Consider the following 18,496-nt stretch of genomic DNA (forward strand, 5'->3'; position numbering starts at 1 on the left):
GTACGCGTGAATGGGTGAATGTAATGCACAATCCATGTAACAAGGGTCTCCCTGTATCTTCGTCTCTTAAATAAACAGAAAATACATTTTCAGGTAGGTGACAAAATTTCAGCCAATCAGGGGAAAGTAGCCATTTATCAGCTTAATTTGTATAGTGTTCCAGTTCCAATTGCGTCTGCTCATTTATTTGTGTCATCACTTACAATTCCACTTGTTTAATCTGTATCCTGAGTCTGACTGAGTTCTCTATCCTGATTGGATAAAATTGGTGTCCTGACCTGAAAATGTTCTGTTTAATAAAAAGCTGAGAGCCATGGAGACTCATGTTACTGAACAAACTCTATAGCAATGAGTACTATCACAATAGAGCCTTTTAACACTTATTGTAACCAAAGAAAATCACTTACCCTACCTTTATTAATAACTTTGTAACTGTTCTTGCACACATTCCGTGTTCACAGTCATGTGATCAGAGCACAGTACAACTAAAATCACCTAATCATCATTACTAGATCAGTGATCAATTCTTTCCAAATGGAGCTATTGAAGTTTAGATATGCATGTTTGTTTTGTAAGCGCCATTGACAATGAAGGGAAAATTTACGTCATCTTGTCCTTAACACAAACATTAAATGCCATTAAGAATAAAGAGAATGTAATGTTTGTTTTATATCACCATTACATCACCTAATCAACCAATCATGAGTTAGACTTTAATATATTAGCGCCCCTCACTTCACACGGGTGTGATTTTTTTATACAAATATATATTGCACACAAAAAAACAAGAATATTGCAATGTCAATTGATTTCCAAGTGTTACGTTTTTTTCCCCTTTCCTTAAGTAAAAGTAGGCTATTAATACTGCAAGCAGAAACACTGTTACAAGTTAGTCTGGGGATCAAAATATAATTAAAGTACCAAAAGTAAAAGTACTCCTTCCAGAATGTCCCGTTTCACATGTGTGTGTATGTGTATATATATATATATATATATATATATATATATATATATATATATATATATAAATCTTTTGAAAATAGCAGATCTACAAGGCAAGCTCACAAAGCGCATCACGATACGTTGTAGATAGGCTATTTTCAAATAGGGCTGAAGTGGTTACTGCCTGGTTAAAGTATGTTTTCTAATAATAATCAAAATCTACAAGTAAGTGTATAAAGTGAATGGCAAATCGAGTGGCAAATTGAGTGGCAAAGTGAGTTTAACATTGTTTAACGTCGTTTAATGCAATCAAATAGGACTTTTCTGTTTGGATGTACGGGCTGTCAAGGCCAGAAAGTAGTTTTTTGCCATTCAGTAGGTGTTCCTGCATAACTTCCACTTATGATGATGATGTCACGCTCTCTATTGTAGTGGAGTAAACGCATAATATTTGACTCTGAGATGTAGTGGAGTAGAAGTAAAAGTATTGAAAATTGGAAATACTCCAGTCAAGTAAAGACAAGACAGGTAGGTAACGCTTGTTCTGAACTTCTGACACAGCAGCACTGAGCACACGTCTTAGTTCAACAGAGCTGTGCAGGAACGTACATATTAGTACTAGTTTGACCACTTTGACACTAGTAGAATACTCAAATGAAAACTGAAGATACCCGTTCCAAGTCAGTGAGTCTAAACAAATTTTGAGTGCCAGTCAGTCTGGCAGATGGAGTAGTTTTGCACCTGCTTGCATGAATGCTTGTGCATGTGCACTGTGCAGTGTGCGACTCACACATGTGTGAGTATGTGTAAGCTGTAAAGGGGAAAGCAAACATGAAGTTTTCCACTGCTCTCTTATCTTGTTTTGGTTTTTGCAGTTTCAGTTCCATCCGAGTCCTGACCTTGACAGTCAGCCAGCCTATCTATCTCACGCGCCAAATGTTTACTCCCCAGAGGTTGCTATGCCAAGTGGCAACATAAGAAAGACATTTTGACATGACATCAGCTTGTGACTGCAACTTGTTCCTGTTCGCAGATAACTCAGCACTGCTAGTCTCGGACAGGAACAAACTGCAGGTTGAAAAGGCCCTCAGCTCTGAACTCGGTAGCATCTGCACCTGGCTCGCTGATAACAAACTATCTTTACACCTGGGAAAAACTGAATCCATTCTCTTTGGATCAAATAGTAATCTCAGCAAGGCAGATGGCTTCTTGGTTAGAGTTGGTGACAATATTATCACACGAAAAGATGAAATTACCTACCTAGGTTCTATCCTGGAGGCTAATCTTTCCGGTGATGAAATGGCCACCAACGTAATCAAAAAAGGTCAACCAAAGAACAAGATTCCTCTACAAGATCTCCTCACTGGTCAACAAAAACACCTTGAAGACCCTAAGGGAGCCCTCGTACAAGGTTTCTTTGACTATGCATGCGCCTCTTGGTACCACAGCACCTCAAAGGCTCTTAAAACAAGGCTCCAGACTTCCCAAAACAAACTGGTCAGGCTCCTACTTGGCCTCACCCCCCGAACCCACCTCACGCCAGCCCACTTTGACAGGCTGGAATGGCTTAGGGTCGATGACAGAGTACAGCATCTTGCAATGGGTCTGGTCCACAACATTCGATACACCACCAAGATACCCATACTTCCTTAAAGGGGTATTCCACTCATTTTCAACATTTTACTATGTCATTAATATACCTTAGAGCTGTTATGTGGAAATAATAAAAAAGTCCCCCCATTCTGTGTTTCCTAGAACTAGAGGTCTGAAAAAAATCACACCCGTGTGAACTGAGTGGTGTAAGGTCTTATATAGCCTGATCAGCTGTGGTCTGACGTAATGTCTGACGTAATGAAATCACACCCAGGTAAACTGGGTGACCGTAGCAACCATGCTAATTTTTTCTGCACAGACAGACAGACTAACAAAGCCAGTTGTAGGAGTGGTTTACACCACTCAAAAAATCATTAACATGGTGAAACACATCTTGATGATGTCATCAAGATATGTTTCACCATGTTAATGATTTTTGAGTGGCCACTCCTACAACTGGCTTTGTTAGTTTACGTGTCTGTCCGTACCAAAAAAATCACACCCGTGTGAACTGAGTGGTGTAAGGTCTTATATAGACTGATCAACTGTGGTCTGACGTAATGTCTGACGTAATGAAATCACACCCGTGTGAACTGGGTGACCATAGCAACCATGCTAATTTTTTGGTACGAACAGACAGACAGACAGACACGTAAACTAACAAAGCCAGTTGTAGGAGTGGTTTACACCACTCAAAAATGAGCATGGTTGCTATGGTCACCCAGTTCACACGGGTGTGATTTCATCTTTGTTAGTTTACGTGTCTGTTCGTACCGAAAAATGAGCATGGTTGCTATGGTCACTGACATTACGTCAGACCACAGCTGATCAGGCTATATAAGACCTTGCACCACTCAGTTCACACATGATTTTTTTTCATAATTACAGTTCTAGGAAACACAGAATGGGGGGACTTTTTTATTATTTCCACACAACAGCTCTAAGGTATATTAATGACATAGTAAAATATTGAAAATGGGTGGTTTTCCCCTTTAATGTTAACGAAGTCCACAACACCAGAGGGAGTGCAACAAACCATGTGCAACCCAGATTTGGCACAAACAAGGGACTAAATTATTTCCCCTCCAATGCCACCAAAATGTGGAACGCCCTACCAACAGTCATTAAGACATGCGAATCCCTTGACTCCTTCAAAACCACTCTCAAAGGACACCTACGGACGGCTGCAATTCGAAACTGGCCCCCCTTAAACTGCCAAAGAAAACTACTGAATATACTGTACAATTTAGAGTCTGCACATATACATCCACATTAGCACATCCATCCATTCAACGTATGTATGAACCAGTTAATTCAATACGTTTAGTTGTGGTTTTCTCGGACAACGCGGAAGTGGTTGTTCGGTGTTTTAGTCACATTATCAAAATTGAAGAAATAGAACAGCCGGTTATTATGACTTACCAGGACTCTTGAGGTTGTATTTATTCTCCATATAGAGGCGGTATGGCGTCTCCTTAGTGTTTATATTAAATACTGTTGCGTTTTATCAACAAGCTATCAATAACACTACTGCTAGCCTAGTTAGCCACCTGCTAGCTAGATGTGAACAGCCCAGATGACGTGTCGCACACTATGTTCTGTTAGCGCGTGGGCTGACAATCTACACCGGCGGTCTATATGTTGATTCTGATCGGACTGAAATAAAATAATAGCCAGGGAACTTGTTTCACAAGTTTAGTCAGCTTGCTAGCGCTCTGTTTACTGTGTTAAATGTCTGTGGTGACGTCATGTGTTAAACGTAAACAGGAAGTCCACAGAGTTGAGCTTCTTCACGTGAGTTCCAGGCCAGGCTTAGAGGCCAGGGCAAGACACATCTCAGGCGTGTTGCTGCCATCTACAGGTAGATAGATATACCGGTATATTTTAAAAGAAAAAAGAAATCAAGTGTGTGTGTGTGTGCGTGTGCGTGTGCGTGCAGGAGACTGCCACGGTGCCACCTGCAGCTGCATGGGTTGGTTGATTCCTGGGCCACAGGTAGGCCACTCTGTATGTCGCTGCCCTTTGCTTTTGCCTTTCTTTATGTAAATTCAATTATTAAATGTTTATAGCAAATGTTGTTGAATTGTACATATAAAAATCACACCCGTGTGAAGTGAGGGGTGCTCTAATCATCGTACATCATCATGATGTATATTTGCTCAGACACTATGACGTAAAATGTCCATTAATTGTCAATGGGAATTTAATGTCCGTGTAGGACAAAGTTTGTGAAAAGCTGGATATAGGAGGGGCTAGCGCCCCTACAAAATTAACATCAGGTTCTAGCCCACATCTATGGAAAACAGCATGTCATGATTGTCATCATCACATTATCTAATGGTACCAATAAAGAAAATAGCAGATCAAGCTGCATGGTGGCATCCTCTGCTATCTCCACAGCATTTGTGCTCCCTGCTGAACACAGTGTAAAAGAAAAATCCTAATTAGTTCAGACTACTAAACTATATACATTGTTGACCCAGGTCCCCCGGGGCTAATTGCCACCCTCCTTTTTTTCCCCTCCCCGGCTTGTTCATCTTCTATTTTCAGAATATGACACCATCATTCAACAGAGCATAAATTAAGCATAACATTGGCACCCTCGGTGCCTGGGCTCTCAGCACACATCAACGGATTGTGCATTCTGGGGAAACGTCACACTACAGCACGTCAAATACCCTGCACAGTGGCAATTAATGATGTCAAGGAGATGCACATGCTGAAAACAGAATAGCATATAGGTAACTATTGATAGGAGAAGTTTTGTGGCGCCACAGAATCAAGTGCCAATGCCATGTCATTATTATACTCCTGCAGTTAAAGTGATTTGTTTGAGTTAGGTTGTAATTAATCATTTGACACTTAAAATGATGGGGGGCATTGGCAGTGTAATGGGTATTGAAGAATCCTTTTCTTTATGCCTCGGAGCGTGTCTGTTGGCCCAACTATAGATTAACTAGATTAAGTGCACTCTGCCCTTCAGTGGTAGTAGGAGACTAATTGTACTGAACAGTATCACACTCCTACAGGAGTGTGCTCCTGCAGGAGACGTGTGTGTGTGTGTGTGTGTGTGTGTGTGTGTGTGTGTGTGTGTGTGTGTGTGTGTGTGTGTGTGTGTGTGTGTGTGTGTGTGTGTGTGTGTGTGTGTGTGTGTGTGTGTGTGTGGAGGGGGGGTACATACTAGATCCTACATAAATTATCCTTATACATAGATAGCTCAAGTCATCTGAGCTTTGTATTTGTGCACTAGGCATTGATTGATTGATTGATTGATAAAAATGCCATTGTCCGTTGTCTTTAAATTATTATTTTTGTTTTAAATGGGTTCCTTTGATTCAACAAATATATTGACACATATAACAGGGTAGATCTGTCTACCAATGAATCATAGTGAACTACTCACACTACCACTTTAAATACACATTCCTATAACACACCCACAACCGGGAAGAACCTCCCATATCATGTGATTTCTAAAGAAGTGAAACTCTACTTTGCTCAGTTCTGTGTGTCATACTCTGCACTCTGCAGTAAAAGAAATGGCGCAGCAATTGGACCAGGAACTGTTCTGCTGTTCTATCTGTTTGGATCAGATGAAGGATCCAGTGACTGTTCCCTGTGGACACAACTACTGTACAGGCTGTATTAAAGACTGCTGGGATAAGGAGGATTTGAAGGGCGTCTACAGCTGTCCACAGTGCAGAGAGACGTTTAGCCCAAGGCCTGTTCTGAAGAAAAACAACATGCTGGTTGAACTAATGGAGAGACTGAAGAAGACAGGACTACAAGCTGTTCCTCCTGATCACTGTGATGCTGGACCTACAGATGTGGTCTGTGATGTTTGCACTGGGAGAAAACTGAAAGCTGTTAAGACTTGTCTTCAGTGTCTGGCCTCTTACTGCGACACTCACCTCCAGCCTCACTATCAGTCTCCTGCCTTTAAGAAACACAAATTGGTCAAAGCCTCCAGCAAGATTCAGGAGAACATCTGCTCTCGTCACGACGAGGTGAGGAAGATTTTCTGTCGTACTGATCAGCAGTGTATCTGTTATCTGTGTTCCATGGAAGAACACAAAGGTCACGATATGATCTCAGCTGCAGCAGAACGTACTGAGAGACAGAAGGAGCTCAGTGCAAGTCAGCAGAACATCCAGCACAGAATCCCAGAGAGATTGAAAGACGTGAAGGTGCTTTACCAGGAGGTGGAGTCTATCAATCACTCTGCTGATAGAGCAGTGCAGAACAGTGACACCATCTTTACTGAGCTCATCACTTCCATTGAGAGAAAACGATCTGAGGTGAGGGAGCAGATCAGAGATCAGCAGAAATGTGAAGTGACTAAGGCTGAAGGACTGAGGAAGCATGTGGAGCAGGAGATTACTGAATTGAGGAGGAGACATGCTGAGCTGGAGCAGCTCTCTCACACAGAGGATGACGTCCATTTTCTACACAGTTACATCTCCCTGCCAAGGATCGGTGAATCAACACACTCAGTCAGCAGCAATGTGCGTCCTCTGCGTTACTTTGAAGATGTGACTGTGGCTGTGTCAAAGGTGAAAGATACACTAGAACACATTCTTAAAGAAGAAGAGACAATCATCTCAAAGACACTGAACAGAGTAGATGTTTTACTTTCAACACCAAATACCAGAGCTGAGTTCTTACAATATTCATGTCCAATCACTCTAGATCCAAACACAGCAGAAAAACACCTGTGTCTGTCTAAAGGGAACCAAAAAGTAACAGTAATGAACAGACAGCAATCATACCCTTGTCACCCAGAGAGATTCATTGAATGGTTTCAGGTTATGAGTAGAGATGGTCTGACTGAACGCCGTTACTGGGAGGTAAAGTGGTGTGGACACACTGTTAATATAGCTGTCTCATATAAAGATATCAGCCGAACAGGAACCCGTAATGAATGTGGTTTTGGATTAAATGACAAATCTTGGTCTTTCGAGTGTACCAAAGGAGGAGGTTGTGTTTTCAGACACAGAGGCATTGAAACTCAAATACCAGGTCCTGTGTCATCCAGAGTAGGAGTGTATCTGGATCACAGTGCAGGCACTCTGTCCTTCTACAGCATCTCTGACACCATGACTCTCCTCCACAAAGTTCAGACCACATTCAACCAGCCCCTCTATCCTGGAATTTGGCTACGATCAATTACTGAAGGTTCTGCTGAGTTGTGTGATCTGTAATAGGATAAATCCCCTCTGAATTACTTTGGCTAAGAAATTGTGGGAGGGGGAGGGGCCTATATTAGTGATTGCAGCAACCACACTTGTATTATTAGTTTTGAAAATGTTCCTAGTATACTAGAGATCAATGATTAGAACATTACTGAATAGTGTTTTCATTCTGTTTTGTTGATGGAGAATATGTGTTTTTCATCTTTTTGTCACATTTTTGTCATTTTGAAATCCTGTCTCGATGCTGTAACATACATAGTTCTTTATAGTTCTTTCTTTTTCATGATGTCATGCATTTGCATGTATGAAAAAAATATGGGGCTTCATGCCATCTTATAATTATCCTTACTGAGCATTAAAAACCATAAATTGTCATTTTAAGTCATTATGTTGTGGAAGTAATAACGTTCACTTAAGTGTTTTTAATCAACAAAGGTCTACCATGATGTTTTGTTCTATGAACAAGCTGCTTCATAAGAACAATATATGTTATTCAATAATCTCATCTCACCACACTGTGGCATATACTGTACTGTATAATCATCAACCCGTACGTTCTTTGTGCCTGTACAATAATAAATGTATTGAACTTAACTTTATTGGAAATTCTATATAATATAGAATTCTTGTATAAAAATATATTTTACTAAGTTTTATGGACAGGGGGTGGGAGTGTTGCACACATTACCCTCAGTTTTTGCAGTGACCAATGCAAATTACATTGATACCAAGGCACTGAATGGAGTTGAATAGCCTACTCCCTACTTATTTTGAATAAATAATTGATCAAGTAACAATTTAATCTGGTCATTCCATGAGATGGGTGCAATCCCTGTTTATGTTTTGTCAAATGTTTTATTTTTTATTTTAATATCTCTTCTATTTGTAAGTAATCTGTGAAGCACATTGGGTTGCACTTGTGTGCTATACAAATAAAGTTTTGATTGATTGATTGAATGAATGAATGTTCTTTCAGGTGAATAAAGTAACCCATTTTATTGCATCAGTAAAACACTTTAAACTTCACAGAAAACAAGTTTTCTCGCCTCAGGAATAAAAGGCCTTGTAGGCTATTTTACCCATCTACGGAGCCCCGGAGTGGCCATTGAGAGAGAGAGAGAAAAAAATAATAATTATTAACTTGAGCGCTCAAGTTAGCTAACTTGAGGCTGCGCCCAGTATGACTATAGTCCACTTGCCAGAATGTCAACCCCGGCATTTTGAGTACCCTAAAGTTTTAATTATGTTAGAAACTGCCGGATGCTAACTTGCATATGTTAAAATAAGTAAAAACGGCCATAGCCAGCACATTTGGGCTGTGGCTATGGCCATTTTTAATGTAAACTATATTACTTATACTAAAGGTTCGTTGCTACCCGTAGCAACGAACCTTTAGTATAAGTAATATAGTTTAGTTTCTAACTATTTTCTAAATGTGGAAAACTGCCTGTATCGGTAATGTTAACCAAAAACGTTCTAACAGACTTTTTTAACAGAGATTTTAACTTCACACTGGATGCATGTAAAGAGATCTGCTAAACTGGTAGCCATCTTGAATGTACTGTCAGATGTGATGAGTCATTCAAAATCTAACTTTATTTACAATTCTGTGTGTATTTAAACAGTCCTTCAAAAATGTAGCGGAGGATGAGAACTGTGACCATGGCCGACACCTTTTTACCCAATAAATATTTAATTGAAATGTGTTTTTATCTAATGAATACATTTTATATTTTTACTAAACATAATTAATAATGTGAATTCAGTTTGAGTAAAATCCATATATCTTATTCAATCTAAAATACAGTCTAAGTGCCACTAAAATGAATGTCGCCGCATTGCGGTAATGAGAATTTCAGCTAAAAATGCATAAAAAAACAATAATAATGAATTTTCAGATCTAAATAAACCCCTGTACAAGAAAGGGAAAACTATCATCTTTAAAATGATAATTTCATTTTATTATGAAATTGTGACTTTGATATTGAAATGTTCACTGCCATGCTATTTCATTGGTTTCGTGAGAATGACTCACTTGGCCCTCACATCTAGAGTTTTCACCTACGTTGCACCGCAGATCCGACCAATATGCCCATACATGGAGATCATTATCAATGTACTGTATCTGTCAGTCCATGTCCCTTTTTTGCCCATATGGAGATCCCTGATTTAATCAGTTTATATGCCCATATATGGGCATGCCCCCTATGGAGCCGACTGATTTGTTTGTGCCTGAAGCCATGATGACACACATTGAGGTTAGACAACACAATCCATATTTGGCCATATCTGCATTGGGAACTCCTTAAGTGGTTATGGCTAGTCATGAGCATGATGTTGTGGTCCCCAGGGCCGATCCCTTAAGCCAATATAATTTAATGAGGTTACAATGGTAATTTAGCAAATTATCCTTTTGGTGTGTTCACACGGGCAGACGCAACGACGCAAAGACACGTTGTGAGTTGAGCTACATGCATCATTGCGTCTTTGCAAAGTAATGTCGCTGGCTTCCATTGACAATGAATGGTAGACTGCATCTTTTACTTATTTGCCCATGTGAACAAGCCAAATAATGTCATGATGACATCACATTATGATACGTCATCATGACATAATTTGGCGTGCTGGGGCTTGTAGCCTACATCAGTGCAAATTAGTCTATGGGGCAAATAATCCTACTTTGAATAAGAACAGACTGACAGGATAGAAATGATTTGCGCTCAATGTCACACATTTTGTATAGCTTAAAATAGGTACTGTACAGAATATCCATGTATAAATTAAACTGTATATTAATTAATTTGATCAGAAACGTATGTCGACATGTAGACATTACTGGAGGTTCTGTCCCGCAGAGAGCCCTATGTTCCAGTGCAGTCAGGTCCCAGGAGGAGACAGCCCCAGCTGCCCCGTCCATCACAGATTCTGGACAATCATCCAAAGAGTTCAGTCACTACCCGCCGATGCCTGGTGAGGTCAGCCCTCTGAGGTGGTCAGGGCAGAAGTTTGAGGAGCTGCCGATTGCTTACATTAAAGCAACATACAACAATACACACATCCAGGTCACAGACAGTGCAGGTGTGTCAATGGTGAGGACGTCGTGTGGGACAGAGGGCTTCAAGAACATTAAGAAGTCCACCCCCATCGCTGCTCAGACTGCTGGCATATCTGCTGCCTCAAAAGCCACAGGGAAGGGAATTGCCTATGTCCGTGTGGTGGTGAAAGGTCTTGGACCTGGACGGTTGGCTGCCATCAAAGGTTTGACCATGGGAGGTCTGGAGGTGGTGTCCATCACAGACGACACCCCAGTACCCCACAACGGATGTCGCCCACGGAAAGCCAGAAGGATTTGACCAGTCACATACCATCTCAGACCAAACCATGGAAGAAAATCAGACCCGTCTTAACTGAGTGAGGCTGTACTGTACTCATGCTGTAGTACTGTACTGTACTGTACTGTACTGTACTGTACTGTACTGTACTGTACTGTACTGTACTGTACTGTACTGTACTGTACTGTACTGTACTGTACTGTACTGTACTGTACTGTACTGTACTGTACTGTACAAGTCCCCTCCCTGGCCTGTGTGTGTGTGTGTGTGTGTGTGTGTGTGTGTGTGTGTGTGTGTGTGTGTGTGTGTGTGTGTGTGTGTGTGTGTGTGTGTGTGTGTGTGTGTGTGTGTGTGTGTGTGCGTGCGTGCGTGCGTGTGTGTGTGTGTGTGTGTGTGTGTGTGTGTGTGTGTGACGCTGTGCAACAGTGCCATCCGCACTGCCATTCCGAGGCACTGCCATTTCGACTCGCCCAATACTAACCCTGTCTCTAACACTAAACTAACCTTAACCAAACGCCGTAGCCACGTAGTCGGAATGGCAGTGTGTCAGAATGCCACTCTGTTCCCCAGCTGTCCCTGCTCGGACACAGGGACACGCATACATAGGGAGGGACATGCATACCAGGGACGGACACACATAGCTACGCAATGGAGTGGCTGCACTACTCAAAAAAATATATATACACCATATATACCATATATATACCAACCTCGGTTGCACAAAATAATAATAATAATAGGCCTGTGTTTAACGAATCTTCATTTTCTTAACAGAAAACCATTAAAACACAAGTTGGATGACCTCTACTCATTATTTCTGCTAGATTAATCAAATATGCAAATTGTCTCGTTAACTATGCACAATACAAAAATATACCACCCAAGTTTGGTACATTCTTTAATCAGATTGATACAGCTTTTGCCCGGTACATATTGAATCAGTGAACTGCACTACCTCTTTAAACACACACACTCACAACCAGGAATAGCCTAACCTCCCCTTGTTATGTGATCTCTGAAGATATAAATATGAACTTAGCTCAGTTCTGTTATGTTTGTCAGACAGTCTGCAGTAAAATGGCGAGGAGTAAGCAAGGAGTTCAACTGGACCAGGAACAGTTCTGCTGTTCTATCTGTCTGGATCAGCTGAAGGATCCAGTAACTGTTCCCTGTGGACACAACTACTGTATGGGCTGTCTTAAAGGCTGCTGGGATCAGGATGATTTGAAGGGAGTGTACAGCTGTCCACAGTGCAGAGCGACATTTAACCCAAGGCCTGTTCTGAAGAAAAACATCATGTTGGCTGAAGTGATGGAGACACTGAAGAAGACAGGACTACAAGATGTTCCTCCAGTTCACTGCTATGCTGGACCTGGAGATTTGGTCTGTGATGTCTGCACTGGGAGAAAACTGAAAGCTGTTAAGACTTGTTTTCAGTGTCTGGCCTCTTACTGTGACACTCACCTCCAGCCTCACTATCAGTCTCCTGCCTTTAAGAAACACAAACTGGTCAAAGCCTCCAGCAAGCTTCAGGATATCATCTGCTCTCGTCACGATGAGGTGAGGAAGATTTTCTGTCGTACTGATCAGCAGTGTATCTGTTATCTGTGTTCCATGGAAGAACACAAAGGTCACGATATAATCTCAGCTGTAGCAGAACGGACCGTGAGACAGAAGGAGCTGAGTAAAAGACAGCAGAACATCCAGATGAGAATCCAAGACAGAGAGAAAGACATGAAGGTGCTTTATCAGGAGGTGGAATATATCAATCACTCTGCCAATAAAGCAGTAGAGAACAGTGACACCATCTTTACTGAGCTCATCACTTCCATTGAGGCAAGACGTTCTGAGGTGAGGGAGCTGATCAGGGGCCAGCAGAAACGTGCAGTGCGTCGGGCTGAAGAGCAGAGGAAGTGTGTGGAGCAAGAGATTACTGAACTGAGGAGGAGACATGTTGACCTGGAGCAGCTCTCACACACAGAGGATCACATCCATTTTCTACACTGTTACACCTCCCTGCCAAGGATCAGTGAATCTACAGTCCCAGTCAGCAGAATTGTCCATCCTCTGAGCTACATTTTATATGTGACTGTGGCTGTGTCAAAGTTGAGAAATAAACTAGAGGACATACTTAAAGAGGAAGGGCCAAAGGTCTCAAAGACATGTCAGACATTCCCAGAGCCCAGAGATGACTTCTTTCAAAATTCACATCCATTCACACTGGATCCAAACACAGCACATCAACGCTTGTCTCTGTTAAAGGGTTATGAAGATGTTGTTGTTCTTCATGATGATGATGGTGATGATGATGATGATGATGATGATGAGGATGAGGATGATGATGGTGATGGTGGTGATGCTGCTGCTGCTACTGCTGCTGCTGCTGCTGCTGGTGATGGTGATTGTGATGGTCGTGGTGATTATGGTGTTGATTATGATTATTATGATGATCATGATGATCATGATGATGACGACAATGATGATTAATCCCCTGTCCCCACTTCCCACTAGTTCTTGAAACTGATATACACGTGAGATCTGGTGACGCAAGGTTAAAAGGGAACAGACAAGTAACACTAATGAACAGACAGCAATCATACCCTCATCACCCAGAGAGATTCATCTCTACTCAGTTTCTGATGGTCTGACTGGACGCTGTTACTGGGAAGTAATGTGGAGTGGAGACTATGTTAATATAGCAGTCTTAAATAAAGAGCCGAACAGGAGCCTGTGATGAATGTGGATTTGGATTCAATTTCTTGATTTTTGAGTGTTTTAAAGAAGAAGGTTATGTTTTCAGACACAGAGGCATTGGCCCTCAAATCATACTGTACTGATTGTACTGTCATCTAGAGTAGGAGTGTACCTGGATCACGTTGCAGATACTCTGTCCTCCTAGTATCTCTGACACCATGACTCTCCTATCTAGTGATCTATCTTGGATTTTGGCTTCAGTCACCGTCCTAATGGAGCTTCTGCTGAATTGCACTTAATTTTACACACACAGATGAGTGCATGTGTGTGTGAAATGACATCAGACACCAGTAAATTATGCCACACTTTGTTTTGAGAATATTACTTACTGTAATACTATCAGTGCCGTCTCTACAGGGGGGCATTGGGGGGCATTGCCCCCCCAGATTGGACTTTGTGCCCATCCAGTCCAGATTGGCCAGTAGTAGGCCTACCCTACCCTACTGTACCAATATTTTAATATTTTACAAATGTTAACTCTATAAGTTCTTCATGATTATTGTAAATATATACATGTTCAAATTAATTGAATAGTTAATAGAAATACAAGGTAATATATGCATGCAGAAGGACATTATAATGCTCAACATATTTGTATTTCTTTGTTGTTTGTTGTTGGTGCTGCTACATAATTGTAGCCTACTTGTAGCCTTTTTCAAGCATCACTTTGCTAATAGGCGACTATTTGTTATACATAGAGGGGTTTTAAAAATGACGTGCCCCCTTTTGAAAAAAGTATGCCCCCCTGCTGATTTGTGCCTGGAGACGGCACTATACTAATACTAATACTAATACTAATACTACTATAATCAAATCTGGCATTACGACGCCATCAAGGTCCGCCAAAATGTACATTTCTTGTTGCCGAAATAAACTGTAGATTTAGTCGACTAAAATCTCAAGATATTTAGTCGACTAAAACTAAATAGAATTTTATTCAAAAGACTGACTAAAACTAAAATCTAAATTTAAAGAAGAGAAGTCCCATTGAGACAAGCTTGAAACAACAGGCATTGAGTGGCATTGTATAGTTTTAACATGTAATAGCCATTATAAGCACAATAAAGGCTTTTTAAATGTATCCTTGCTCAGAGTATGCTTGAAGCACAATGGCACCTCACTTCTTTATAGAATTCAGTTCAGTCATTAGACAATTCTTGAATATTGTCAAATTGGATATTGGGGATCCAATGAATAATGTTTTCATTCTCTTTTGTTAATGGAGATTGGAGAAGATATCATGCCTTTCTCATCCTGTCCAGATGCATTAACAGTGAAAATAATAATTTAATTAATATTAAATAATTGGGGGTTTGGGCTTTATGCCATGTTGTAAATGTCCTGACCTTTATGAATCATCATTTTGTCAACTTGAGTCATCATGATTGTCAAATAACATTCATTTAAATTTGTATGACTCAAATGTTGGTTTAATACTGAAATAGTGTTATTCAGTCATCTCACCACACTGTGGCACTGTGGATCATCACCAACCTCTTTTAGGCTGATTATAGCAGGATTACCAGTTGATAGTTTGTAAATGATGCTCTTGACTCATAGTCATATCTCTTAAATTGTGAATCAGATAGCCTCTTATTTAATTATGCATATAAAAATCAAGTTATTGAACTTCATTTTAGAAGAAAAGCATACCAATTCATTATCATATAACAGTGGGCAACAAACCACATTATTCATCTCAACATATCTCCAACTTCATCTCACAGGCAAGTGAGTTTACAGGCATTAAAGAGCATGGGGTGGAATAAACCCTCTAAGCAACATAATTCATACTGTTATGCAATTATCTTTTCTAATAAAGTTGAAAGAAAAAAACAACCATTATAATGCCTGTGACAGGGCTCAAGGTTTGTTCAACAGCCTGATGGTCTAACACTACATATTGACATATATTCTCAACATATAACACATGTTGAACATTACAACACATATGTTGTTGCTAATTAGACAATGTTAATGGAAGTATAGATATGGGGGCTTGAAGGGAGACAGTTGGTTCAGGCAGTGTCAATCGGTATACGTCTACGACGTGCTGGGTTCAAATCCAAAGTTTGTTGTTTTTTGTGTTGCAATTCCCTCTCTTTCTCATTTATCTGCACTGTACTATTTATGAAATCTTTAATTACAGCTTATAAAGAGCATGGAATTGGAAGCCCATTTGCACAGCTACCTCAGCTTTGCTTAGTGCTACTGTCTGCGACATCGACCCCTGGGTATTGAATGGTGGTATGTGGCTTTTGGGGACCTCCTCAAGTTTCAATCTTTCTTAAAAGAATGTTGACCAACACTATTGATGCTTTTGTATGTATCACATGCCAGAAGGATGAGGTTATTTATACTCAGTGGCAATTCTGAAAGACCGCAGTCCATAGTTCCTCTGGCAAGATTCAGGAGTTAAGCCAGAAGGTTATGCTGTAATGCAGAATCAGGTTTCTATCCTGGTACTTGAGACTAGACTAAAGCAATGCTCTTCGGGCTTTGGATTCACCACTTTTGTTAAGGGAGCTTTCTTTCTTGAATATCAAAGGTCAGAACTGCAGAGATTGTCAGCCAAAGCTTGTTTAAACTCACCAAGGCTGTAATGACTTAACTATAATATCAAAACTTTAAAAAAGTCCTTGGTTTATGTAGGCCTATGAGATATTGAATGGTGAACTTCAATGATAATAAATTAACATTTGAGATCATCTGGAGGACTAACTTTGTCTGTTAAATATCAAAACATTGTAGTTTGACTTCCGGCGGCACACATGAAGATGTGGGATGATACATTTGTGGGGAGGAGAGAGATCAGGTTACAACTGAGTTTGCTCTTAATCTCCAGAGTCAAATCACAAAGAAGCTACAGTAGCTGCTCCTCTCAAGTTACACTTGAGGAGATGTGGGGGAAAAGTGAACTAAACCAGCGGTTCTCAAACGTTTTGATTTCAAGGACTTCACAGAGTTACAGACCTGTAATTTAAGGGTCCATTTGGGACCTACTCAATTAACCCTGGGGGTCATTGGACCCCAATTTGAGAACCACTGAAGTAAACCAAATTGTGGAGGTATCTCTTCTTCAGCCCTCCTATAATGTAGTGTGACACACACTTGTTGTTGTTGTCTTTGTATGTGTTCTGTTTATGCTATTGTCTTGCCAAACCCGATGACTCATTCATCAGGTTCCAGTAATATTCCAGTGTTTTTGCCCACCTGAGGTATACTGGGAAATTCAGGAATACAATTGCCATTATAAATGCCACATTTTATCACTCATTGACCAACTTGTGTCAATGATTTATCTTTAAAAATGCACAGTTCACATGCCTTCCTGTTTCCAGTGTTTACATGGCCAGTTTAGAGAGCCAAGGGGGGGCAGTGAAGTACAGGCTAATTGAGCTTGTAGATCTACTTATGTGGTTAAGAGCTATTTTCTACAGTCTACGGTTAAGAGAGACAGTGAGGTATAGAAAGAAGGCGGGTGAGAGAGTTGATCCTTGGCCAGCTAAACTATATGTGGCAGATATCTTAACCACTTGGACCCTGTATATCCGGAGACACTAAATATCTTATATCTGAATACAGCCAATCTGCAAGCTCACAACGCATTGCTTGTAGATAAGCTATTTTTGCTGAATGTGCAACCCATAAGGCATAATAGGGACGCCTGGGCAGTGGCTCTCAAAGTGGGGTCTGGGCACCCCCAGGGATCCTTGAGGGGGGGGGGGGGGGGGGATCCAGGGGGTCCCCAGCTAAATCATTGATAGTTAGGAACTAAACCGATTCTTACAGGCAGGGGTGGAAAAAGTACTCAATAATGCAATGTAGAAATACTCTGTTACAAGTAAAAGTCTGGAATTCAAAATGTACTTGAGTAAAAGTACTAAAGTATTGTTATAAAAACGTACTTAAAGTACAAAAATAGAAAGTACTCATTGTGCAGAATTTCCCATTTAAAGTTTTCAAATGTTTAAAAATCTTTTGAAAATAGACAATCTATAAGCTGACAAGGCATCGCATCGCATTGTCAGCTTGTAGATGGTCTATTTTCAAATGGCTGAAATGTATATAGGGCTGAAGTGGTTAATGTATGTTTTGTAATAATAATCTAAATCTAAAAAGTAACTAAGTAACTAAAGTTTTCAAATAAATGTAGTGGAGTAAAAGTAAAAATGTTGCCTCTGAGATGTAGTGGAGTGGAGAAGTAAAAGTATTGGAAATTCTCAAGTAAAGTACAAATAACTCAAAATTGTACAGTACTTAAGTAAATGTACTTACCGGTAGTTACTTTACACCACTGCTTACGGGTTAGGTTATACATTCTCAGCTAGGGTGGTCTGTGCCCTGCCCTAGAGCATACCAAACTGGGGGTCCTTGAAATTAAAAAGTTTGAGAAGTACAGCGATATGGTTCATGTGGTTAAGCACTCAACCATCGACAAGCACACAATTTGTTAGTGTCTCTTCCCTTCCCTGTTCTGAGCATGCCCAGTTCACCAGTAACAAGAGACATCCTGGGGCCTCACTCCATCACCCACCCGCCCCAAAAGGAATGCTGGGAGTGTGATGTAGGACGTCACTTGATAGTGTTGGGACATGGGATGTTCGCCTGAAAGATTTATCACTCTGATGGAGGCATTTCAATGAAGTCATACGGTATTTGGTTGACATGATGTATTATGCT

General features: G+C 40.6%; 3 protein-coding genes across 3 annotated transcripts in view; 2 read left to right on the forward strand and 1 right to left on the reverse strand.

Annotated features, from left to right (window-relative positions):
* The window catches only part of ube2j1 (ubiquitin-conjugating enzyme E2, J1), a 40,532-nt gene extending 36,211 nt beyond the window's left edge, over window positions 1–4,321 (reverse strand). The window contains exon 1 of the mRNA XM_079527133.1: window positions 3,958–4,321. Within this exon, the coding sequence (XP_079383259.1) occupies window positions 3,958–3,988 (31 nt within the window). The 5' untranslated portion in view covers window positions 3,989–4,321. The remainder of the gene's footprint in view (window positions 1–3,957) is intronic.
* A 1,701-nt stretch (window positions 4,322–6,022) lies between these two features.
* LOC306941053 (E3 ubiquitin/ISG15 ligase TRIM25-like) lies at window positions 6,023–13,951 on the forward strand. The gene is made up of 2 exons (XM_079526358.1): window positions 6,023–7,725; window positions 12,126–13,951. Exons 1-2 carry the CDS (start codon window positions 6,075–6,077, stop codon window positions 13,544–13,546), a joined length of 3,072 nt encoding a protein of 1,023 aa, XP_079382484.1. The 5' UTR covers window positions 6,023–6,074; the 3' UTR covers window positions 13,547–13,951.
* On the forward strand, window positions 10,499–11,096 carry LOC306941426 (small ribosomal subunit protein uS11m-like; the record flags this gene model as incomplete). Its single annotated transcript, XM_079526885.1, has 1 exon — window positions 10,499–11,096. The coding sequence occupies one exon, from the start codon at window positions 10,499–10,501 to the stop codon at window positions 11,078–11,080; it is 582 nt and encodes a 193-aa protein (XP_079383011.1). The 3' UTR covers window positions 11,081–11,096.
* Window positions 13,952–18,496: the final 4,545 nt, after the last annotated feature.

The sequence above is a fragment of the Electrona antarctica genome (assembly GCF_951216825.1).
Source record: "Electrona antarctica genome assembly, chromosome: 17".
Taxonomy (NCBI): domain Eukaryota; kingdom Metazoa; phylum Chordata; class Actinopteri; order Myctophiformes; family Myctophidae; genus Electrona; species Electrona antarctica.